This window comes from Heliangelus exortis, chromosome 2, assembly GCF_036169615.1.
Source record: "Heliangelus exortis chromosome 2, bHelExo1.hap1, whole genome shotgun sequence".
NCBI classification, from domain to species: domain Eukaryota; kingdom Metazoa; phylum Chordata; class Aves; order Apodiformes; family Trochilidae; genus Heliangelus; species Heliangelus exortis.
The window spans coordinates 25,132,533-25,157,029 of NC_092423.1; the positions used below are offsets into that span (position 1 = coordinate 25,132,533).

Consider the following 24,497-nt stretch of genomic DNA (forward strand, 5'->3'; position numbering starts at 1 on the left):
GAAACCACCAGTGCACTCACATGAGCACGTTTTTCAAGATTAGACCCCCGTGCAGCCTACAGGATAAAACTAACTAAAAGGGGTATAATCTATAATTTTTTTCTTTCTCTCTTCTAAGCTCATTAATGTTCAAAAAACTTCCTTAAGAGTCAGAGCAGTGCCACACAGATTGCTGAAGGTGAGCAAATTGTAATGTATCATCTGGTCTGGGGTACTGTCTGTGTGCATCCTCTTGGACCATGACAGATGTGAGGTAATTTTAATCAGCTTTCTCTTTCACTGTTGCCCAAGCCATCACAAATTACTTCACCTTGCTTGTCAAGCACAATGGGTCAGCAGAAGTGCACTAATCCATTACAGCAACGTGCTGGTGCATCCCAACCTTCAGGTAGCAGACCAGCATGAAGATGTGCTGGCACTATTTTTTCAGTTTACAGCTAGATTTAATGTCCTTGTGTCAGTTAATACTGTTTATGAAAAATGATAGATGAAAATCTAGTCCATTTGGCATTGAAAGTGGTGCTGATGTGAACAATTGATTGCAGTTACGCATCAGTGCTTTGAGCATCCATGACTTTTCTGGAATATAGTGCTTTAAAAAAAAAAAAAGAATATGCAGGTAACAAGAAGTCTGTAAGACCTGGAGTTCCCATCTTGTCCTTCTGCTCATGCCAGACAAGCATTAATGCTTTTTAAAAGCACAAAGAGGGGTCATCCACTACTGAAAGTATCAAGGTAAGAGGGAGGCAGTCATGCAGGGAGAATGTAAAGTAGAGCCTGATTCTGACTCTCAAGTAAGCCTAGAATGACCCAGATGAGCTGTCTTGGACCTGTAGCACCAGGACAGGCTGTTTTTCTTCCCACTGTGTCTGTTACAAAATGTGATACTTGAGGGAAGTAGTTTTTATAAAGTACTCTTCATTCAAAAGTACATAGGTAGAAGGAACTCAAAAATTTCATAGTTCTCCATGAACTGCTGTCCTGTAACAGCTTTGTTGAGCACTGGGTCTAGAAGAGGGCTGGGGAGTATTCCCATGGGCAGGGGTCCTACAGGCCCCCATGGGGCTGTGTGAAGAGCCTGGCCTCTGGAAATCCTACAGTCACAGAGGCTGCTCCAGCTTTGAAAATCACCTGATTCACATTTGCCCATCAGCCCACTCAGCAGCCAAACTTCCAGGAAGGATAAACATGAAAGTTTCTTCTTAATGGTTGTGATGGAGTTCACTTTGCATAGTTATTTAAATAAAGGATGGAGAGTTTCCTGCTAGCTATGGTCTCATCCAGCAGCCCAAGTGGGTGTAGGTGTGACCCACTTCTCCATGATGCATGGCAGCAGGTCATGCTAACTTCAGATGGCTTTGAGTCATCATAGGCTGCTGTCAACACAGGGACAGGACTGTCACAGAGAGAGGAAAAAGGGAGGGAGGAAGAAGTGTTCAGTAGGTGATGGGGTTGTGAGGGAGGAGGTCTGAGTTTAGATGGAGGGTGACCAAGAAGAAGAGCCTATGGGGCCATGACCCCTTTTGTAACTCACATGTAAGCTGTCTGCAGCGTGTGAGATCCCCTGCTCTGTAATATGGCTGTACAGCCCTGCAGCCTCCTCATCCCACCATTTATCCTTCCTAGGAGCACTGTTTGTGGTCCCTGAGCAAATAGGAAAGTCCAGCTGCTCAGGGGACCAGGTTAGATCAACAGCAATCCCTTGGGGCTTTACACATCAGGGCATTTCTGAGGGGACTCTTATGGAGGGCTGCCTGATGCTTGTAGGAATGAAAGCAGGACCAACATGCCCAATGCTCTCCTGAGTAAGCATGAGTTACCTCCCACAGAGAGACTGCCTAAATTTTTATTTATTTATTTTTAACTGAAAATGACTACTTAAAAGGCATCTGCAGACAGAGAGTCACATCTTATTGCAGCAAATAAATCAGCAGTGACAATGATGAGAGGAAAGAAGAGTGTTAGGTTGAGAACACCAACACCTGGGATTAGTGTCTTCTAATGTAAGTGTGTGGCAGGACTGGAGGGTAACCATGTGGTTAACGAAGCTTGATGTGTATAAAGCCCATGGAGATAACACTTATTTTGGTGTTATTGCTAGTGTGTCTGTCTTCGCTTTCATAAAAAGAGTGTGGTGATATCTAAGAGTGGCATTTTGATGCCTGAAATGCTCCTCATATAAATAGAACAAACAGATCAGCATGACTGAGTGATAAAATTACCTTCTGGTCTGCAGGAACTTCAGCATGCAACTGTGCTGTAGGGACCTCAGTCTACCCCTCTGCACAGCACAAACAAATACATTTTGAAATGGATTTGGAGGAAGCATTCAAAGGAGAGAATACAGAGGGGAGAATGACTCGAGCTGCAGCTGCAAAGTTGGTGAAAAAGGCTTTTCTCAAAGCCCTGAAGTCCAATGATTTTGAAACACTGGAAGAGCTTTTGAGCCAGAAGAAAATAGATGTGGACACAGTGTTTGAAGTGGAGGATGAAAACCTGATTCTGGCATCCTACAAACAAGGTAAATGTGGCAGCATCCACCAGCCAGGCAGTAGATTGGTTTGAGTGTTTTTCAAGAAACTGTGGCCTTTTGTCTGTTCTGAAGCTATAGCATGAGCTGATTGATAGGCAGCAACATCTCAGTAAGTTCATACAGCTGTGGTCACCACAGGAGGGGAGCTTATCAGCTGTACCCACTGGGCTTGGTGGAGGGCAGGCCAGAGAGCAGCCTGAGCCTCTGCTGCTGAGGCAGCTGCTGCAGCTTCAGGGCAGTCCAGAAAGAGCAGTCCTGTGACATTTCCCTGCAGAGAACTCAGCTGCAAAGCCCAAAATAGGCACATGCTGGCTAAGTCTGCTATATACATTTCTTGCATCTACACAGTCACATATACAAACCCTTTAGAAATAAAAAAATATTCAAACTCTTCCATTTTCAGTTTACAGCAGTAGAGAGGTGAACTCTTCCTAGCTCAGGAGAGATAAAGAGATACTGCAGACCTTGGATGTTTCTGGATGGGAGATTTATTTTTCAAACTGACAGAAAGTGAGGATGGGCTTGTTTGTTAAACCAGAAAAATCATTTGGAAAAACACAACCAGAAAAGACATCTAATTGGGAGTATAGAAGCCCCAAACCCCATTTCTTAGCCAGACACTGACTGAGTTTCCAAAAACTTAAAGCAATAAAACAAGTTTGCTTTCTACTAAAATCAACATACTTCATTATCTACTTGCTAACAGACTGTGTGTGTCTAGAAAATAGTAATGACCAGACTTTGCCAGAAGTTAGTCCTGTGTGGAGATAAACTCTGCAGTCCCAGCAACCCAGCAAATACCTGTAAGACCCCACCTGGAGTACTGCATCCAGTTCTGGAGCCTCTGTTACAAGAAAGACAGGGATGTGCTGGAGTGTCTCCAGAGAAGGGCCATGAGGATGATCAGAGGGCTGGAGCACCTCTCCTATGAAAACAGACTGAGAGAGTTGGGGTTATTCAGTATGGAGAGGAGAAGGCTCTGAGGAGACCTTGTTGTAGCCTTCCAGTATCTGAAGGGGGACTACAAGAAAGCTGGTGAGGAATTTTCTAGGATGTCAGGAAGTGATAGGGACATGGGAGAATGGATTCACAGTAGAGGAGGGGAGATTTAGATAAGATGTCAGGAGGAAGTTCTTCACCATGAGGGTGGTGAGACACTGGAACAACTTGCACAGAGAGGTGGTGGAAACCCCATCCCTGGAAATTTCTAAGGCCAGGCTGGATGGGGCCCTGAGCAACCTGGTCTAGTGGGAGGTGTCCCTGCCCATGGCAGGGGGGTTGGAACTCGATGATCTTAAAGGTCCCTTCCAACCCTGAAAATTCTGTGATTCTATGATTATAATAATCACTTCTGAGTCTGTCTGTGAGTAGTCATTAAGCATGTAGTCCTATTTTTGGAACAAATATTTAAGTTTTATTTGGTCTTACACGTGCTCATAAGTTAAAAAAAAAAAAAACAAGCTTGTGAATTTTTCAGCAATCCAAATATTTTGGAGCAAAATTTTAACACTGAAGTGACACTCCTTCTATTTGTTACTTTATCCTAATTTACATCAGCATCCAAACTCCTTACTCCATGTTCATCAGGGGCAGTAGTTGGCAGGAGGTCTGTGATACAGCTGCAGCCACATTGCCAGTGGTCATCTATGTGGAATGCATCACTAGTATGTAGTATCCTGACACACAGGATACTACAATCTCCCACGCAGAAACAGCAGGGTGAGGTATCTGTTGAGTCACTGGCCTAAGTAAATATTGCATTCTTATTCCAATGCTACCTTTGATCAGCTATTGCCAGTCAGAAGATACCTTTTCCCCATAATTTTTAGCTGGTGGCATTTCAAATGCTCCAAGCATTTTTTCTATTTTTTTTTTTTTGTCTGCACAGGCCACATAAAAAAAAAAAAGCTGCCTTCAGAGTACATCTGCATGGGAAACATCTCTTCAAAAGGCACATTTGTGCTATTCAGAAAATACTCAAAGTGTTAAATGAAAAAATGATACTTGAGAGAACTTCATGTGCTGTAGCTGGTGAAATTACAATAAATTAAAGCAAAGCTCTAACCTTTCCTTCCACCTCAATTGTTCTCAGTACCTGGATAGTCCAATGAAAAGTCTTTACCAAGGATGGTAACTACATTTTCACTTTGTACAGGGTATTGGCTGCCTAGCTACAAATTAAAAATATCCTGGGCAACTGGACTTCATCTAGCTGTCATGTATGGACACCTGGAGAGTCTTTTGGTCCTGCTCAACCACAAAGCTACAATTAACTGCCGGCCCAATGGAAAAGCTGCAATCCACATAGCATGTGAAACAGCAAACGTTGAGTGCCTGAAGATCCTTTGCAGCCATGGGGCTAAGGTGAACTGCTTTTCCATGAGTGGGCAGGCACCCTTGCACTTCTGCACAACACCAACCTCCATGTCTTGTGCCCAGCAGCTGGTTTGGAGAGGTAAGATAAAGCTCTGGAGGGTCTCTTGTGGCATGCCGAGACATGGTGGGCATGGTCTGTGGTTCCTTTCAGGAGGCAATATGTCAAAGTACATGTGTATGAATCCCTTCCATCCACAGCTGACTCGTGTCTTCATCTCAGACTAATTTTCCCCATCTCTTTGATCAGAGGAAGTTTCTCTGATTCTGATTCCTTCCCTCCCCCTCACCACCCACCTCTACTCCAGGGCTGTTCCCCATGTCATTGCTTCAAGCCTGCTGCCTGGTCAGTCCCTCAGCAGAAGGGCTCCTCTGAATCAGGGACATTATATTTCTCTATTCTTATTCTATGTTCTTTACCTGAGTTTATTATTGAGATATTTTCACCTGAAAGTGCACATCTTTTCCTCTTTCTTATTCAAAGTTCCTTGATCTCAGTAAAATTCTTCCAACCACTTACTTTTTTGAGGCCTGGCCTTGAAAAACTGGGTGTGTTTTTTCATACTGTCTTTTCATTTGTCAGCAGCCAAACTCCAGCATCTATATAGGGGTTGGGGAAAAAAGCTATGGATACAAAGTTTTTTGTTCTCCTGAAGTAAAACACATTATGCTTCTGGTCATCTATAACAAATGAAGCTATGAGTAGGCATAATTGCTGGATAAATATATTGGTGTTGCATAGTGTTCCCTTAACAGAACGATGCTGACTCATGATGCAGTAAAAGACAGACATAAAATGTACAGCAAAGTCAGGCAGTTAAGAGTTTTAAATTACAGGCTCCTCTATCACACTGTGCCATTGGAAATACAAACTCTTTCGGTTGTTTTTGGTTTGTAGGACTTTTTTTGCTACATATTTGTCATTGAAGGCTTCTCTTGAGATGCAGAGCCCAAGTATGCTTTGTGGGCAAGGCTATCTGCTGTCCCAAATGAATAACCATGCTGGTTTTCTTCTGCTGGAAAGATACATATTATTTTGTTCGGTAGAAAGGAAAATAAATGCTGCCAACTGTATCCTGCCTAAAAGCAAAGAGTCCTGACAGCAGGACTTGAATTTGCTACCACGAAAAGCTTAGAAGTAAAATACAGTCTTCTAAAATGTAGCATAGGATGAATGCAAATGGAAGGATGCATTCTGTAGGCTTTTTCCACCCAGCCATCAGCAACATAATAATAACAGCAATACTTTGCAAGCCACCCAAAGCACTCAATAAATGTGAATTTCAATATGAACTAATGCTGTGATTCCAAACAAAATGGGAAAGGTCTAGAGCAAAACATGGCAGCTGTGCACCTGCACATCACAGAACCATCTAACAGCCAAAGCCAGGGTTTTGATTAATGCCACTGCACCAAGTTTTAGCAAGATGAATCTTCCACCCTGCCACCTCCAGTCAGTGGTGTCACACTGGGTTGATTCAGATAAGCACAGTTTTACGAGTTCTGGTTTCAGCAGCTTGACAACTGAGGAAAACTCCTGCCTTGTTCATTTCCCACCTCCAAACTTAGCTTGCTGATACTTTTATGGACCTCTAACACAACTAACGCTCAACATGGCTTGATGGCATTTTCCATCCCAGAGGTAATTTCTGATTCCTGCTCCTCCCTTTCCTTACATCTCAGTTTTAGTGTAAATTTGGCCATGTAAGGGCTTCCATGAGTCCTGAGAAAGAGGGGTGGCCATGACCCATGTACCATGAGTGCATTGTACTCATGCACTTGCTCTTGCATGAGTAGTTTATTGAATCTCAAAATCATCAAATGGTTTGGGTTGAAAGGGACTTTAAAGATCACCTGTTTCCAAGCCCCTGCCATGGGCAGGGACACCTCCCACTAGACCAGGTTGCTCAGGGCCCCATCCAGCCTGGCCTTAGAAATTTCCAGGGATGGGGCTTCTCCCATCTCTCTGGGCAACTTGTGCCAGTGTCTCACCACCCTCACACTAAAGAATTTTTTTCCTAATATCTAATCTAAACCTACTCTCTTTCAGTTTGAAACCATTACCCTTTCTTCCTATCACTACATGTCCTTGTAGAAAGTCACTCTCCAGCTTCCCTGCAGGCCTCTTCAGCCGCCTAAGGCCACCATTAGATCAGTTGCTGACAGCCTGCCAAGGCCCCAGCTTCAAGGAGCCCTGAAGCCCACCCAGCTCCAGCCTCGGTACCGGCCCCTTCACCCGTGGAAGGAGCCCTTTGCCCCTCCAGCCCGATGGATCCGTCTGGCACAGCCCGTGGTTCCGGGGAGGGGGGCCTGGGCCGGGCCGGGCGCTCAGCAGATGGTGCTATTGCTTCAGCTTCGGCAGCACCGAAGCTCGGCACCGCTCCAGCTGCCGAACCGCCCCCTGAACCGCTGGTAAACAGGATTCAGACCCTTAGCTGGGGACTTGGTCTGTGGTTGGTTTTTTTATATCGTCTATGGATTTGTCGTAAAATGTCCTTCCTTCCTTCCTTCCATGCTGGCAGGCAGTGAGGTGCTGCAGGAGGCATTCTCAGGGTGTAGAGTTCAGCAGTAAAGCTCTCCTTTTCCCTTCAGTTATTAATTTATAGGGAAAAAGCATCTTAACACAGAGATTTGGACCAGCATGGCAATCCAAAATACTGTTTCAGATAAGACCTTCTGTCAGATCGAGGCCAAGTTACCACATCCGAACCTGGATCCAAAACCCTGAGGTTTCTAAGGGTTTCCTAGGGACTTTCAAAATGCAGAATCCACGTCCCTAGGTGTTTGTATTTCCATTTTTGTCTTTCAAGCCAGTTGCGCACCTTCACCTTCTCCTTGCAGGGCTCAAGCAGAGAGATGGCCAAATCAGGATTTTGCTGCCTTGATTTTTTTTGCCATCATCTTTTTGTTTTGTTTTTTGTGGCAGGAGCAAATGTGAACATAAAAACAAACAATCAAGACGAGGAGACTCCTCTGCACACGGTTGCACGTTTGGGTGTCCCGGAGCTTGTGGCCTTTTACGTGGAACAAGGAGCACACGTTGATGCTCTCAATGCCTACATGGAGACTCCCCTGGCCTGTGCAGCCTACTGGGCCTTGCACTATAAGGATCAGATATACAGCTCAGACCACCACCTTGTCTGTCGGATGCTTTTAGACTGTAAAGCTGAAGTGAATGCTCGTGATGAGGATTTCAAATCCCCGCTCCACAAAGCTGCCTGGAACTGTGATCACATCCTGCTGCATATGTTGCTGGAAGCAGGGGCAGAAGCAAACATCATGGATGTCAATGGCTGTGCACCACTACAGTATATCCTAAAAGTGACATCTGTGCGGCCAGCTGCCCAGCCTGAAATCTGCTACCAACTGCTACTGAATCATGGAGCAGCTAGGATATATCCTCTGCAATTCCACAAGGTGAAGGATGCCTTTGTATTGTAGGGATATGGATAGTGTCTTGAACAGGAATGGGAAGAGAGGTCCACACTTCAGGGTTTGGTGGTATTTGGGTTTGCTGGAGTCTTTTAAACCATGGGCTCAAAGTGCCCAAAACCTTGTGGGCCAATCTGCTGTAAAAGTGGTGTCCTTTAATTGAAGTGAAATGATGGTTGCAAATATCAGAACCCAGATGCAGATCCCATTTTTGTTCTTAACCAACATGAAATCCCAAACTCTAAATGCTGGTTCAATCCTAATTTTTCAGAGCTGATTCACTGTCTCATTTCAGAAAACCCACAAGCTTTTGTCAAACCTGGCTCTACATGGGCTTAAATGGGTTATACCATATGCATATTTCATGGCTTTTACCAAAGATTGGAAATCAGACCAGTTGATTCAGTTTGTCTTTTCTGGCTTCTAAAAATCTGTTGAAATCTGTTCAAAATTAAATGGATCTTAATAAAGCTTTGGCTAATTCCTAGGAAATGTGAAAAATTAAGGGGAAATGTTTGGTCTGGGCTCATAATTAATATAAAAAAAAAAAAAAAACACCAAAACCACAGTACACCTCCTAAAGAATTTCTGAATATCTGTAAAGCCCAAGGTATGACAGAAATCAATGAAGCTGATAGACTTTTTAGTATCTCAGTTAAGTAAACTCACTGTAGACAGGACTCATTCTCTCTTATCCTGTACCCTGAGCATAATTTTTCATCTTCTCCAATGTATATATAACATTTTGACTCTGAATAAACTTCCAAACCTACAGTTGTGCCCTCTTGAGCCCAGAATGAGGTGGCCCTGTCTTAAAAAAAAAAAAAAAAATCAGTTTCCTAGAGAAAGTTTAAGAGCTGGGTCTGGGGGTCTGCTCTTCCTGCCTCCACTTCCTTTCTGTTGCATGGGGCAGGTCTGCCTTCCAAATCATCATTTGTCACCTGTAAAATATGTAGGATGTTATTTATTCTAGAGGGATTTTCTGCAGGTTTCTTTGTCAAAGCCTGTCTGCTGTGTGGAACAACATTGTGCACTGTAAGATATGAATTCAAATTTTTATTCTCATACTGTGAGTTGCAATAGACTTTCATTTTTTTCCTATGAAGCTAAGATTACTGCAGAGTAAGTTACTAGAGAATTACTGCAGAGCAGGTGATTTCAGGGGACTTGTATGACTTGGAAGCTTTACTTCTGAGCTATGTTACCTCCTAGTCTTCCTTTAAATTTTCCTTTCACAATTAATTTTTAATTCATATGATGCGATTTTTTCTGTTCCTTTGCTGCATGACCTGGAGCAAGGACTTTGTTCATGTCTTTGCCTAGTGTTAAGACATTCATCCTAGCTATGAAAAGGTTACTTCCAGAATCAGATGATAAAGCTACGCCCATGAGCAACCTGCATGGCTCTGGAGATCTAAGCCAGTATTTCTGGGGCTATACAGGGGTGCACACAGCTCACTGGAGTTAGCCTGGGGTTTCCTGCTGCTCTGGCACTGAGCACTGTAGACGTGGCTTGTGATTTGTATCTCCCATTATATCCTTTTGTAATTCTTTGGCTGCATCTGTCTCAGTGCATCACTGCACAGTGCCAAGAATCCAGCCTAGCCCCAGCTTCTCTTGGTGGTCCTCATGGTCTCTAAGCATCCTCATCCTGCCTGCAGGTGCTACAAGCCTGTCATTCCCACCCCAGAGCTGTCGAGGTTGTCGTCAATACCTATGAACACATCAAATCAACATCAAAGTGGAAAGCAGCCATACCTGATGATGTCTATGAGGTAAGCTCTTAATTAGTTGCAAGTGAAACCCAAGTTTGTTATTTGCAATCTCTATCTGGCCGACTAAAAGTGAGGATGTTTTTTAAAGATAAGAACATCTCAGGGGATGTCCTCATTTATTATCATACACTCGATGAAAGCATATCAGTCACTGAAAAAATACATGTTTTTGAAAAATATGCATTGCAACATTATCCTTTGGAGCACCTCCTGTTAGGGATCCTGGAGGAGCTCAGCTGTCCCTGTACTCAGCAAGTGCAAAGACTCTGACTGGTGTTTCTTCAGATCTGTCAATGCGTATATTTATATTTTTTTAAGTCAGCAAATGTTTTAGAAGTACTGTGTTACATGCCAATGACTATTTATCTTTAGGTTCTGTTGCATGGGTTGATTTTCTGTGAGCAGGACTCGTTAGCTGCAATACAAGGGAGAATTTGAATGAAAAAATAAGAGATCAAAAAAGGAAGATATGTCAAAAGGAAAAATTGTGGGACAAACTACATGCTTGAACATAACTACCCTTTTATTTCAGAAATCCTCATAGTAGCAGTCTAACATTCCAGTTTAAACCTAGTTTTTTATTCTGAACTTTTTGAAAATTTTCAAATCAGTGCAGAAGTGCACCAATATCTGCTATGCATTATCAGTGATGTTTCAGTAACCCCATCCATGTTATAATGCACAGTTATACAGACAGAGGAACTGTCAGACTGTTTCTTCAGGTCATCTGTTCAGAATAAAAATTTAAAAGAAACCATTTGGGGTGAACACAAATTAATTTTTAAAGGTCTTTTTCCTGATGCTGATGATGTTGATGATGGTGATGATGATAGCAATACTATTAATGACAGCAACAACAACAACAACAACAACAATAATAATAATAAAGCTTTGCTGCGCTACAAGTGTGTTTAGCAAGGAAATAATTAATTCTTTTTTTCCAAACAAAAATTTTAAACTGGAATACTGAAACATTGTTATTTGGAAAAGTCTACAGTTGCTCTATTTCTTTGTTGAGACTGTAATTTTTGTTGTTGAAGCTGTTTCCAAATTTGAAATGAAATTGAAGGAAAAGCATTTTGTTGGCACAAGTCTGTACCTTTCAAGCTATAAAGTGCATCTGAAAAACAGTGTAACGAGATCTGTCAAGTAAAAAGTATATAAAGTAAGGTCAAGTCACACCTAGTCGCTTGTATTTACCATTTGCTTCTTTTATTTCAACATTACTTGTAAACACTTGCACTTCTTTTTCTTGTGGAGCTGCAATTTTATTTATTGTAAAAGGCCACTGGGGCAATGAAGAAGGCTGAAGGTGTTTTGCCATCAGCAGCACAAGTGAGCTCACTGGTGGTGCTGGCAGGATGCTGCCTCCCTGCCCTGCTGGGAGGCTTAGGGGGTAAGCTTGTCCATGTGCACTGACCCTGAGCTGGCTGCAGCATCTTTTCAGAGCAGGACTAACACCATGGAGGAACCCCCACCTCAAATTGCTGGATGTAAGGCACACCAAGCCTTAAGATTTCAGCATCATCTTTTACTTAACAAGGACTATTTGAGGCAAGCATAAGAATTTTGTGAAGGCATTTGGCTAACCCAAGTCCCTGGTGCTTTGTGTGCTTCCAAGGGACAGGACAGCTGTCTGTGCTCTTTACCTTGTTCTGCCAAGGGCTGCACGTGGGCAGGGGAAACAGCCTTATTACCCTAAAACACACTTGTGTTTGTTGTTTTTTTTTTTACTGTACAGCGGCACCAGGATTTCTATGACTCTTTGTTTGCTGTGTGCAGCAATACACCACGGACACTTATGCACTTATGCAGATGTGCTATTCGGGCAATATTGTCAGAAAGGTGCCACCGAGGAGTTCCTTTGCTCTCCATCCCCTCATCCATGAAGAAGTACTTGCTGCTGGAACCAGAAGGAATCATCTACTGAGCCACAGCAGCATCTCCTTTCCCATATCTTCACGCCTCTGCAGGGTGCTGGAGATCCAGGCAGGACCCTGATGCAGCCCTTCACTCCCATACAGTGCACGCCAGCATGAAGCTGGGCTAGGACTTACTGGATCTTCCTTGGAGCTCCTGTTTTTCCCTGCACTGAGGATTTGCAGCTGCAGGATGTGGGTCATGCCAGGGGAGGCAGAGCTGGAAAGCCCCCACACCCACCTCCAAAAAAACACAGGGGTGCAGACTTCCATCCTTTGTTCACCCTAGCTTACACAATGCTTCTGCTCCCTTTGGTATTTATTGCAATTTCTCCTAGATAGCATTAGATTCAATCTGAGCAACCTTTGATACTGTTTCACTGTAATTTTCTTCTGCTGCCATTTTCGGACTGAAAGAAAAGATACCATTATAAATAAAAAAAAAAGACATTTATTAGTGTCACAGAAATGCTTTCCCAGAAGAGAAATGTACAAACTGCTTTGAATTGTGACCACAGACAGGATTTCAGTCATTTCCTTATTTTCCTGTGGATTGACTCTCAATTCAATGTTAATTCACTGTACACTGCACCTGTCTGTATCTTATAAAACTTTGTCATAATAATATCCTTTTTAATTGTAAGAACTTTTTCCACAATCAATCAAAGTTGTGAAATCTGCATCACTGAAATTGCTGTACTTTGCTATGCCTGCCCAGGAAGCTTTTAACACATGCTGTCTCTGTTTCTAGTCCCCCTGTGACCAATGAGGATTTCATGTCCTGGTGTTGAGGAATGCAGGTAGAATGGACTTAGCACTGTAAACTGCAGTTTATCCCTCAGGACCTACATATCCCTCAGGATGGTGCTGGATGGGATCCGGGAAGAACACGAACAGTTCTCCTGGTTGTCTATAAAAGGAACCTGGTTCAGGAAACCAAACCCAGCCTGCTTACATGGACTATACACATAATTTTTAGCAACTAAGTGCAGGTGAGAGGAACCCCACCTTAACCAAAAGGTGTTACTAAGGTGAAGATGAGTTGTCTGTGCTGTTACAGACCTCCCCATCTCACTAATTTTCAGGCTCTGTGCTTTGGGCCCTGACAGTGCTGGTTTCTCTTCTTGCAGTAACCTTTTTCTCCTGACCAAGTACTGTCTTCTGTTCAGTAAAACGAAATGCAGGGCAAAGGCAGTTCACACACAAAGTACCCTGCAGCAAGGGCAAGTGTGTGATCTGACCTACAACTACAGCCCCTATTTCTTCCCATTTTTAGTTTGATGTAATCCATCTGTGCTTTTCCACTTTTTTTAGACCCTGTCAATTCTGGGCTTGGTTAAAAGGGAGGTGAGCCATGCTCACCATTGGGAGCCAGTAACTCCTGAATTCTCCTTGCATTTCTGACAGTGAAGCTGTTGGTCCTTAACATTATTATTATCATCTATTTGCAAGAGAACCCACAGCACACTAGGCTCTTACCAGCAGGACAGGAGCAGCAAAGCTGTTCACTTTCCCTGTGTCTCAAAAAGTAGCAATAATAGCACTTGAAGAAATATGCAGATTATTTAGTGTTATAAATCACTTCTCTTTCCTTTCATCTCAATTTTAATGAATAAAAGCTTGTACGCTGTGTTAGGAGAGAATCCAGTTCATAGATCTGTTAATTTTTAGTTAGACAGCAAAGTAGGTTGCTTTTTAACTGTTTCCATTTCCTATGGAGAATTTCAAAGATAACACAGACCATGAGAAGATGCCTTCTCATATGAATGAAGTTGTACTATAGTTCCCTTTACTTTACTAAACCAAAGAAAGATTTCTAGAGAGTTGCAGAATTATCTCTATCAAAGACACTACAGTCATTTACAGGGAAGAACAATCAGGATCTGGGGCAGTTTGCCTACAGAAAAATTACCTTGAAGCAATTCCAGGTCAATGAGACCCACTGAATTCTGCTCTGAGGAAAACTAGTGAATTTGGAAAGACAGAGGAAGCTTGGGTTATCTAAACCCAACACTTTTCTAGGTGATGTGTCTATGTGAGTCAGGCATGAGGAAGATTTGCAAAGTGGTCAAGGCATGAAAATATTTATTTTTTTCTGTACTGTCTGCCAGTGGGATAAGCAGGGTACACCATGAAGACACAGATGGAAGTAGCTGATTTTATTTGGAACACATCCCTGCACTGACTGCTTTTGGAAGCAAAATTCTGCATCTGGAAGAGGGAGGACAGAACAATAGCAGCCCTTTTTTGACCTGTCGTAGTGAGGACTCTCTTGCTGAGAAAGAAGAAAAAAGGCTGTTGCCAGTGTTCCTAAATTCCCTCTGATCCTCCCCTTCTGCAGTGAACACACTTAATTTTTATTCCGTGGGCACCCAGCCTTACTTCCAAGCTTTGTACCAAGCAGGTGGCAGATTATAGCCATTGTGGTATCTGACAGGGTGCACAGTGGGATCAGGCTGATTATAGTCATAGGAATTTGCAAGCTGTTAAAAACACTGGAGAACATCCCTATCACAGAAAAAAAGGATGGATGCACTTTAATTGCCTCTGTTGTTGGAGTTAGAAAGACCAACAGTAAGCAAACATTATTTGTTACCTTTTAGCATTTCTTTCTTTTTTTTTCTTGTACTGTATTCTATTTCTATGCACTGGATGGATTTGTGAGCCATGGGGGTACCTGTTAATAAGGTGATCATATATTAAATTCAAAGGATGAATAGTTTTATTTTTCTGACTTAGTGCAGATGCCTTGAAATTTAACAATGTCATATAACTCCTCATCATGCTTTTATATTTTCAAAGCTGCAACAGATGGATAACTGTAGGTGGGAATAATGACATACCAAGTTGTCACCCCTACATTGCAAATTTGAAAGTTGTCATGACTTAAAATGACAGAAAATTGTTTTCAGAGCTGTTTGGTGTCTCCTGTGAAATGAGTTGCTCTTTGCCATTTGGCTTCTTAGTAGAGATGTAGCCATGTCTAAGACATATCTATTGCATTTCACAGCCTATTAGAATATTTAAAGCACAGATGGACACAAAGAGTGAACTATCCTTCCCCATTTGCAAGCCCTTTCCCACAGCTCCCCTAATGACTTCTCAATGGTTAACAGTGGGATTACATGTTTTGACCCTTGTGCTTTTTAAGTGTAAATGAAGAGGTCTTCTAAAGCCACATGCATAGCTGACAAATGGTTGTCACATCTATGAACATAAAGACATTCTGCATGGTTTTGTGGGCCAGTGCAGAGCCACAATGCAGCTCTTCATGGAAATACAAACATCCTCTTCATAAAGTGTTGTTCTGATAATTTTAAACCTGGCTCTTGATGTCTGATTTGACATCTTGGGCTTGACTCAAAATTCCATGGGTTGGAGAGTGTGTTGGTGAAAATCAAAGTCAGAGTCAACCTAACAGTATTCAGGAATGTATTTTCCTTCAAGACCTTTAAATATCTATTTGTATTTGGTCAGCCTCTAGATACAAGAACAATGAGCCTGAAACAGAAGGATTGTGTCAGTTGTCCAACACTGCTTCTTGCCTGGCTGGCTTAACGCCAAAAAGAGCCAGAGACTGCAAAGCAGAAACTCAGGACATAGGAAATGGAAGGAGTAAATCTTGACCAGTTTCTGCTTAGCCTCCAGACAACATGTCCTTAAAAATTTCACCATTTGTCCTTGAGACAGGCTAGTTTTCCAGTGATGCTGGAGGCAGGAGGGGAAGGATACAACATAGGAGCTATACTATGTGCAGTGGCATCAAGACCATATTGTTTGCACAAGGCTTAGAGCTGGCAAGGAGAAGGGGATGGGTTGCCTGACTCCTTTTCATGCTCTTACCTGGCATAGTCATTAGGGCTGTGTGGAGAATGATGAGACTGTCTATATCATCTTGAAAAAATTTGGACCAAAATTCTTGACTACACAAAAACAGAATGTTGTGGAAATATCCATTTTAATTCTGGCAGCTCTGCATGGGCCTGTGTGAGGACACTTGCACAGAGATCCCAGTCCAAATCTTCAATCTAGTTTCAATCAGAGTTTTCCAATCCAAATCAGGGTATCAGAGCTGAAACCAATAAATTGCCATTAGTCTTTTGGCATCAATGAAACTTTATTTATTCAAAGCCACTTACTATCTTGAAAGACCATTTATCCTCTTTCCGTGGGCAATATCATACAGCCTATACACTACTTTTCACAGAATCCAGTTAACTGTTGGGATCATGAATTTACATATAATCTCCCAGACTGAGAAAGACTGAAAACTATTTTTGTAATATGTCAGAAACAAAAATGTGAAGGGTTAGGCGAAAAGGTCTGATCTGCCTTTGAAAGGTGCCAGATTTACTTTTAGCAGAAAGCACTACTGGACCAGAGGCTCATTCATATTTGAAGAAGGTCCTGTGAAAATGTGTTAATGCTTTTGGCAAGAGGTTTTGCTCATGGGGCAAGTACCTTTAAATTAGACACACAAGAGTTCAGTCTTTAAGATTGGAAGGAAGATTGAAACAGCCTGGGGTGGCCTATAATGTTTTATACTTTTATTAAACTCTGAGAAGCCAAAGAGGCATACCAGCTTTTCAGTGCTCTGGAAGGTTTGCAGGGCTCTTGAAGGGCTGCTGCTGCTTTTCTGAAATGCTACAAGACATAAATGGGTCAGACACAGCAATATTTCCATTTATTTTCAGAATATGGGAGTAGAATTTCCCTGTACTCCCTAGGGTTTGCTCTTCTGCTAAATGACAGTGCAGAACGTGCTATTAGCAGAGATGCCAAAACCTTGCTAGCGTCTGACACCTTAACCTCCACGAGAATTATATTAAAGTAGTGGAAAGATCTACCACAGTCTCTATTTGTAGAATGGCAGGGACCTCCTTTACAGCAGACAAGTGGGTCAGAAAAGATTGCTATATACAGCAGCTGTCAGATGAAATTGGTTGGCTGCTCAGAAATTTGTTTCTGACTATTTCTCCAAATGCATCTTAAGCTTTGTAAGGCACAAAGTGGAAAGGTGACTATGGATCATACGCATTCCAATGACCTGCTTGATTTTAATACAGAGCTAACGTTTTCCTAGCACTTGGCAGCTGTGTGTTGCCCTTTACCTTGCACAGGCACCCTAAGGAGTGCTGCTAAATCACCAATAAATCATTGGGAAAAAGGACAGTAAGGCACATGGGGATTTTACACCATTTGTGAACCAGTCAGTTCAGTTCATGTTCTTTCAAGCCACGGCTGTCTAGGGATGCTGGTATCAGCCTTTTGCCTAGTGTCAGAATCACATAACATTTTAGGCTTTTAATAGTGCAATTGATCTGGCTGTTTAGGTTCTTTGTACTGTAATTAGCACCTCGTTAGATTATGTCAATATTAACTGTCAGCAGGGAGTTGCCCTGCCCCCATATAGCTATAAGCTTGTTGGTTATTTGTGTTGATCAGGCACTAAGGATTAAAAACTGCTAAAATCTGAGGAAAATACTCACAGAAAGTCTACTTTGTAATAACACTACAAAGGAGGGGACAGAGCTGTGTGACCTATAAATATACAGGCACTGGTTCACACAGTATGAAAACACAGGCACTGCTGCAGGGCAGGGCAGTGTCTGGGCTGACTACAAGAACACAGCATGCAGGAGCCCACAGGTAAAGAGACATCACTGCCATCAGGGCAAAGCCATTTAATGACAAAAAGCAATATAGTTATTTTAACATTCATGCAGAGTAAAACTGACACTAAAGACACAGTTGCAGCAAAGTCTGTTGAATTACATCTACCTCCCAAAGCTGAGCCAGCACTTTGGTGAGTCTGTCCTGCTGTTTCCAAGTTCACTGCTGGGGGAAAAGTGTGTGGCTGCCCTGAACTCAAGGGCACGCTGCCTGCCTACGTCTGTGGTGAGCACATCTCTTGGATCCAGCTGCTCTGAACTATACCTTGCTGGAAATAGCTTCCTTCCTTCCTGTTTGCTCAGCCTGCTGAAACAAAGTCTTCAGTCAAATGCCCCTTGCTCATATGGCAGATGGATGAAACCTGAATGCTGGATGGATGTGGGGAGGCAAGCAGTGTGCCTTGCCTCATTCAGCACCAGATGAGATGAGCTGTGCTCACACATTTCATCTGTCAGTGTGATGGTGGAAGGTTCCTAACCTGTAATCTGAAGCACAAGAGAGACTCATTGCACTGCCAGCTTTGCTCAAAAGCAAATATTGCATCCTCCAGTGGCGTGAGAGCAAGCACAGACGAGTGACCTTGGCTTCTAATGACACCAGGACCTTCTAGAGATCTAAGGCTTACCAGAAATGTCCCCCCACGTGAAATCATTTATCTTGAGCAGCTTCTTTTAGCGCTGCTGGAGTGGAGGCTGCATCCTGCCCTGGCCAGGCCATCCTCAATCTGGATGGTGATGAGCAGTGTGTCAGGAGACTGTGCAGGGGAAACAAAATTCTCAGCTGATCTGAGTGCGGGCAACGGCAAACTGTGGGAGAAAAGGGAAATCTGGCATTAGAAGTGATGTGGATTTTCACATGGATGTCTCAATAAACCAGGAAGACTGCTCATATACATATGGAGATGAAATACAACAGTAAATGAGGAAACAAAAGAATTCCAATGTAAACCAAAGAGATGAAGCATTGTTTACTAAACAATAAAAATCAGCATTTTGATGGCTGTGAACTGTAACTTATGATACTTAAAGATGACAATGCTTTGAATACAAGAGTCCTCTCTTGGTCACAGTCAATTTCCATGTGCCCAGGCAGGTACACCCAAAGGCTTGTCCCTGGCATGAAGCACTTGTGACCCACAAGCATGGGCTCCAGCCCCTCCATGGAGAGCAGCTTCCCCACTGCAAGTTCAGAGCAAACATGAACATTTTCTCCTGCACTTGTGTTGGGGGGCAGCTGTGGTCTCTCTGGGGGACCTTAACAACAGACAAACAAGTGAACACACAACTTGATCCCCAGCAAACATGTGGCATTAGCAAGCTTCAGCACCCAAGACACCCTGACACAGCTGTAGGGGGCTGGGTGCCAAAAGCCTCTGTAACCCATCTCTCCTACTTTTCTTTCCAGTTGGCTGAATCTCCAGCAGGACCTGGCACCCTCTCCTGCAGGCATCCTGGTTCCCTCTTGTGGGGCACCTTGGGCAGCACCCACGCACCTTTGCGTTTCGGGGCTATACCTGAGTTTCACACCCAGTGTTCCCTTAGCACTGCTGTCCCTTTCCCATCCCCTCAAGAGCTTTGACAGAAGATTGGGTCTGCCTGGATAAGGAGTACTCATGGGACACAGGACACAGTACTTGCTGTCTCCTGGCTGTGCTGGAAGTGTGAGAGAGTTTCAGCCCAGTCACTGGCCCCAACCCCAGCACAGGGAGAGCTGTGGGGAATAGAAAGGGGAAGAGAGGCAGCCCGGACTCCCCTTCTTTTTCAGGTGACCTGGGTGCACTGGTGAGGCTAAAGGGTTCTGTGTAGGCAGAAGCAAGCTGCAGGCAGTGCTTGGAACAGACTCAAACATGAGTTTGAACTTTGACACTGCTCCTTCCAGCAGTCTTGAAAGGCCGAGAGAGCAGTGACGTGTCCATCTCAGGGGCTGCTCTTGCTGACTCCACATAAACATCCTGGCTCACTGGGGACATCCCAGATGATTGGAAGTTGGCGAATGTTATGCCAATCCACAAAAAGGGCCGGAAGGAGGACCCGGGAAACTACAGGCCCGTCAGCCTGACCTCAGTGCCTGGCAGGGTTATGGAGCAGATCATCCTCAGTGCAATCACACAGCACCTGCAGGATGGGCCAGGGATCAGACCCAGCCAGCACGGGTTTAGGAAGGGCAGGTCCTGCCTGACCAACCTGATCTCCTTTTATGATCAGGTGACCCGTCTGATGGATGAGGGGAAGGCGGTGGATGTGGTCTACCTGGACTTCAGCAAAGCCTTTGACACCGTCCCCCACAGCATTCTCCTGAAAAAGCTGTCAGCCCACAGCTTGGACAGGAGCACCCTGTGCTGGGTTAGGAACTGGCTGGAGGGCCGGGCCCAGAGGGTGGTGGTGAACGGGGCTGCATCGAGTTGGAGGCCGGTCACCAGTGGTGTCCCCCAAGGATCAGTGTTGGGCCCAGTTCTTTTTAATATCTTTATCGATGACTTGGACGAAGGGATTGAGTCCATCATCAGCAAGTTCGCAGATGACACCAAGCTGGGGGGAAGTGTAGACCAACTCGAAGGCAGGAGGGCTCTGCAGAGGGACCTGGACAGGCTGGAGAGCTGGGCCGATTCCAACGGGATGAGGTTCAACAAGGCCAAGTGCCGGGTCCTGCACTTTGGCCACAACAACCCCATGCAGCGCTACAGGCTGGGGACAGAGTGGCTGGAGAGCAGCCAGGCAGAAAGGGACCTGGGAGTCTGCATTAACAAGAAACTGAACATGAGCCAGCAGTGTGCCCAGGTGGCCAAGAAGGCCAATGGCATCCTGGCCTGTATCAGAAACAGCGTCACCAGCAGGTCCAGGGAGGTGATTCTTCCCCTGTACTCAGCGCTGGTGAGGCCACACCTCGAGTACTGTGTCCAGTTCTGGGCCCCTCAGTTTAAGAAGGATGTAGAGGCCCTGGAACAAGTCCAAAGGAGGGCAACCAGGCTGGTGAAGGGACTCGAGCACAGGCCCTATGGGGAGAGGCTGAGAGAGCTGGGGCTGTTCAGCCTGAAGAAGAGGAGGCTCAGGGGAGACCTCATTGCTGTCTACAACTACCTGAAAGGAGGATGTAGCGAGGTGGGAGCTGGACTCTTTTCACAGATGACCTCCAACAAGACAAGAGGACACAATCTTAAGTTGCGCCAGGGGAGGTTTAGATTAGATATTAGAAAGAATTTCTTCACGGAGAGGGTGATTAGGCTATGGAATGGACTGCCCGGTGAGGTGGTAGATTCTCCGTCCCTGGAGACATTTAAAAAAAGACTGGATGTGGCACTCAGTGCCATGGTCTAGCAACTGCTCCAGTGGGTCAAGGGTTGGACTTGATGATCTCTGAGGTCCCTTCCAACCCGGCTAATTCTATGATTCTATGATTCTATGATTCTATGTTTGTAAGATCCTCCTGCAGCAGACCAGGAACACCCTGTCCCCCTGGGTTCCCTGCCTCTTGCTCTGGAGGTGCCAGAACAAGGTCAAGAGGCACTGCTGGTTTCTGCAGTCCCCCCAGCAAAGGAGGCTGTGATCTATATTTAGCAAATGTTTGTCTTTTAAAAAAAAAAAAAAAAAAAAAAAAAAAAAAAAGGATGGAAAGCTGGGAAAGCTGCAAGCAGAACAAAAGAGCCAGCAACTGCATAGCAGCCACACGTTTCCTGAAGGGTATTTTTAAGGTTTGTAATTGTTCACTCCTTATTTACTGTCCTGTTTTGTGTCCTTTTATCAAGCACTTGCTGCCAGTCTGCCCTCTGCTTAAACCAAGCTATTCACATCCGAGTGTCTGGAGCTCCACTGACTATGGGAGGCAAGCTTTGCTTTTTCACTCTCCCAGCCCCAAACAGCTGGAATAATCTTCCAGCCTCATTGAAGCAGACCCTCACATTGTTTGGGGTTTGGACACTCTTAGTCCATTTTTTTTTTTTTCTTTTTTTCCCTGCAAAAAATCCTCAGCTGTGTGAAATGAGCACAAGCTGTGGTTGGTCACTGTTGTGTGCCATTAAAGAGAGCTGTCCTTCTGTCTCCAGGTGTGGGCAAAGTCCTTTATCCCAGGTGAGCTTTCAGTGGTTGGGGACACAATGACAAACTGCTGGCTTTGCTGAATGGGCACACACACCTCAGAAACAACAGCACCCAGACTTCCCCAGTGTGGACCTGGTCTCACGTGGCTTGAGGAGAAAGACTGACAGACAGCTCAGCTCCCTGTGGGCTGCGATGCTTGGAGCTCAAGGTTTGCCAGTATAAGGGTTGCACTGTGCTGGATGAGGGAGGTGGGGCTTAAGCAAGAGCTGTCAGCTGGTTCAGTACCTTTGGATTGGCCATATGTGCATATACACATGTTTACATTCAATGCATTGAATGTGTAAATGTATGTCCTTCCCTAGGTGTGTCACTTGATAGTAAATTCCTCCAGCACAGCCCATGGTATCTTGCAGACTGCACGGCAGGTAACACAGTGAGGTCAGCCTCTTGTCTGGTGTTGCACTCTGAAGAAGTTAAAAATCAGTTTATTTGTTGTCCTCTATAGACCTTCAGAAGGGTATGTGCCTCAGCTGACCAGCAGTTCAAAACATTTTGGCTTTTTCCACACTTCACTGGTCTCAGTGGGAAGCTTGTTACAGATTTCGGTGGGCATGATGTGAAGTCTAAAGATAAACTATTGCTACTCTAATATTTATAATTTACATTGGTTAATGTGTGGATCCCACATTATATTACACTTTTTTATTACTTACATAAAAGATGAAGGGTTAGCATATCACTGAAGCATCTTCCTGGAAAGAACAGTGAATTATATCAGCAGTTCTTGAACATGATTGCAGACAGCCTATTGATTAGCTGATTTCCATACTCATACACAATAGGAATTAGAACAATTGATTAACTGATTCTGAATCTTATTATTAAAAAAACCCCACTTCTATAAATGAAGGCTTAACATAATGTACACCAGAATACTTCTATTATGCTAGAAATGTTTACATTAAAAATAAGCAACAAAACTTCCAGTCTTAACATACTTTAAAGATATGATGAAGAGCATTTATTTTAGCCTTTCACTGTCAACAGCTTTTCTGGGATCTCCTTTGTTTTCGTATGAAGTGAAACACCCCACCTCTGAAAAAGCGTGCTGTTGAGGCCAGACCTTACCCCCCAAATTCTCATTTCCTACAGCAGTGGGTGTGTTTATTCCTGGAAAGAAGGAGAGGATGTGAAGTTCTTCTCTGATCTGCTTGGTTGCAATAGTGCAGATTTAAAGTCCAGACAGCCTCTCCCTTAACATCAGTACTCACAGGTGTGGAGTATAATGCTGCTGCAGAGTTAAGGAGAAAGGATAATTCTTTAGAGAAGGATGAAAACATCTCTTTCAGTCAGACCTGAATAATACTGATCTCTGTACTATAATTTCCAAGGTCTGCCTGCTTCAATTTATGGTACTCCAGTGAGTGGTTTTGCCATTTCTCCAGCTGTTCCAAAATGGATGTTGTCATTCAAGAGACAGAAACCTGGTAATATACAGAAGGTGCTATGATTTTTAAAAAAAAAATATTTTTGTGTGTGCTTGAATGAACTGACCACCCAGTGGCATTGAAAAATTATCAAAAGTTTTGGAAGTGTGACTCTGAAGCACTGTTCCTATCCTTCAGCTACAGAAGGTATGGTCAGAGTGTGCACAGCCTGGAAGCAGGAGTAGAGAGAACAGGAGGACAAAGCCACAGAGGCAAAGCTCAAGAAGTGATCTGGACCAACAAGCAGCATCACCACAAATAACATGAAGGAAAAGTTAAGAGTGTCCCCGGTCAGGGTTTGAAAATTATGTTTTCTTTATCATGTACTTATGTAAAACCTGAGGCAAAGTTGATTAGAAAGTTGTCCAGTGATTACAGGATGTTTTGTAACAGGCCCTAACTAAGCACAAACAAGTGCTTCTGCGTCAACAAAAAAATTAAGTTTTATGCCTGAGTAAATAGCTTCCTACCTATGGTCTGTAAAGCAATGAAAAACACCTGTTAATATCCAAGAGTGGTATAAACCTCCTGATTCACTGCTGCACAAAGGTTGAATTCCTCCAGTAATACTCTTTGTAAGCAGGGGAGTGGCTCTGGTTCACCAATACCCTTTGTAATGCACATTACTCATCGTGCTGCATGCCACAGTGATTGGAGGAAAGGACAAATATCCCTGCCAGGTATTCCACCCTGTTTCCCAGTTAATTTGTTAAAAATTAACCAGGAGTGTTGCGGACAACAGCCACTAGAAAAGAGAAAACCTAAACACTCAGAAGCATAACACTCAGAAAACAAGCATAAACACTCAGAAAAGAGCTTTCTGTACACCTGATTTCTTGGTGTGCCTTATGGTGTTTGATAGTCATCATCATTTGCAGCTAACTTCTAATTTGCTGTAAAATTTCTGCCCTGTAAGCACGTTAAGTGGTATTAGGGTGTGCCAGGAGGAGTAAGTGTGGCTCAGATAGGGCTCTCAGGTGTTTCTGCTGCTGCCCTGTGGGGTGTAGAGCCCTGAATGATGAGTCCCATGCTCTCCTGGGGTCATGTGGCACCCTGACCAGCCTCAAAACCAGACAGACCTGAGATGCTGGGAAATGCAGGCAGTGGGGATGAGCTGTGCAGTGACAGTGCCAGGCTGACACAGCTTGTGCTGGCAGCCAGTGGCATTCCTCTGCAATGTACCCACTGGCATTTGCTGCAGAATAAATATGGTCTGGGATTTTCCATTCTCAATCCACCCTGGCCAGCAATGACAGAGCAGTGAAGTTGTT

The 24,497-nt window shown here is 43.9% G+C and overlaps 1 protein-coding gene and 2 long non-coding RNA genes across 3 annotated transcripts; 1 reads left to right on the forward strand and 2 right to left on the reverse strand.

Moving 5' to 3' along the window:
• Positions 1 to 2,230: 2,230 nt before the first annotated feature.
• On the forward strand, positions 2,231 to 12,659 carry ASB4 (ankyrin repeat and SOCS box containing 4). The gene is made up of 5 exons (XM_071735263.1): positions 2,231 to 2,521; positions 4,689 to 4,988; positions 7,833 to 8,323; positions 10,000 to 10,113; positions 11,855 to 12,659. Exons 1-5 carry the CDS (start codon positions 2,311 to 2,313, stop codon positions 12,041 to 12,043), a joined length of 1,305 nt encoding a protein of 434 aa, XP_071591364.1. The 5' UTR covers positions 2,231 to 2,310; the 3' UTR covers positions 12,044 to 12,659.
• LOC139792242 (uncharacterized) lies at positions 10,619 to 14,642 on the reverse strand. The gene is made up of 2 exons (XR_011724195.1): positions 13,945 to 14,642; positions 10,619 to 12,442 (listed from the first exon to the last, which is right to left on the reverse strand). It is a non-coding gene; the product is annotated as an uncharacterized lncRNA (long non-coding RNA).
• A 3,059-nt stretch (positions 14,643 to 17,701) lies between these two features.
• LOC139792241 (uncharacterized) lies at positions 17,702 to 18,469 on the reverse strand. Its single transcript, XR_011724194.1, has 2 exons — positions 18,331 to 18,469; positions 17,702 to 18,190 (listed from the first exon to the last, which is right to left on the reverse strand). It is a non-coding gene; the product is annotated as an uncharacterized lncRNA (long non-coding RNA).
• Positions 18,470 to 24,497: the final 6,028 nt, after the last annotated feature.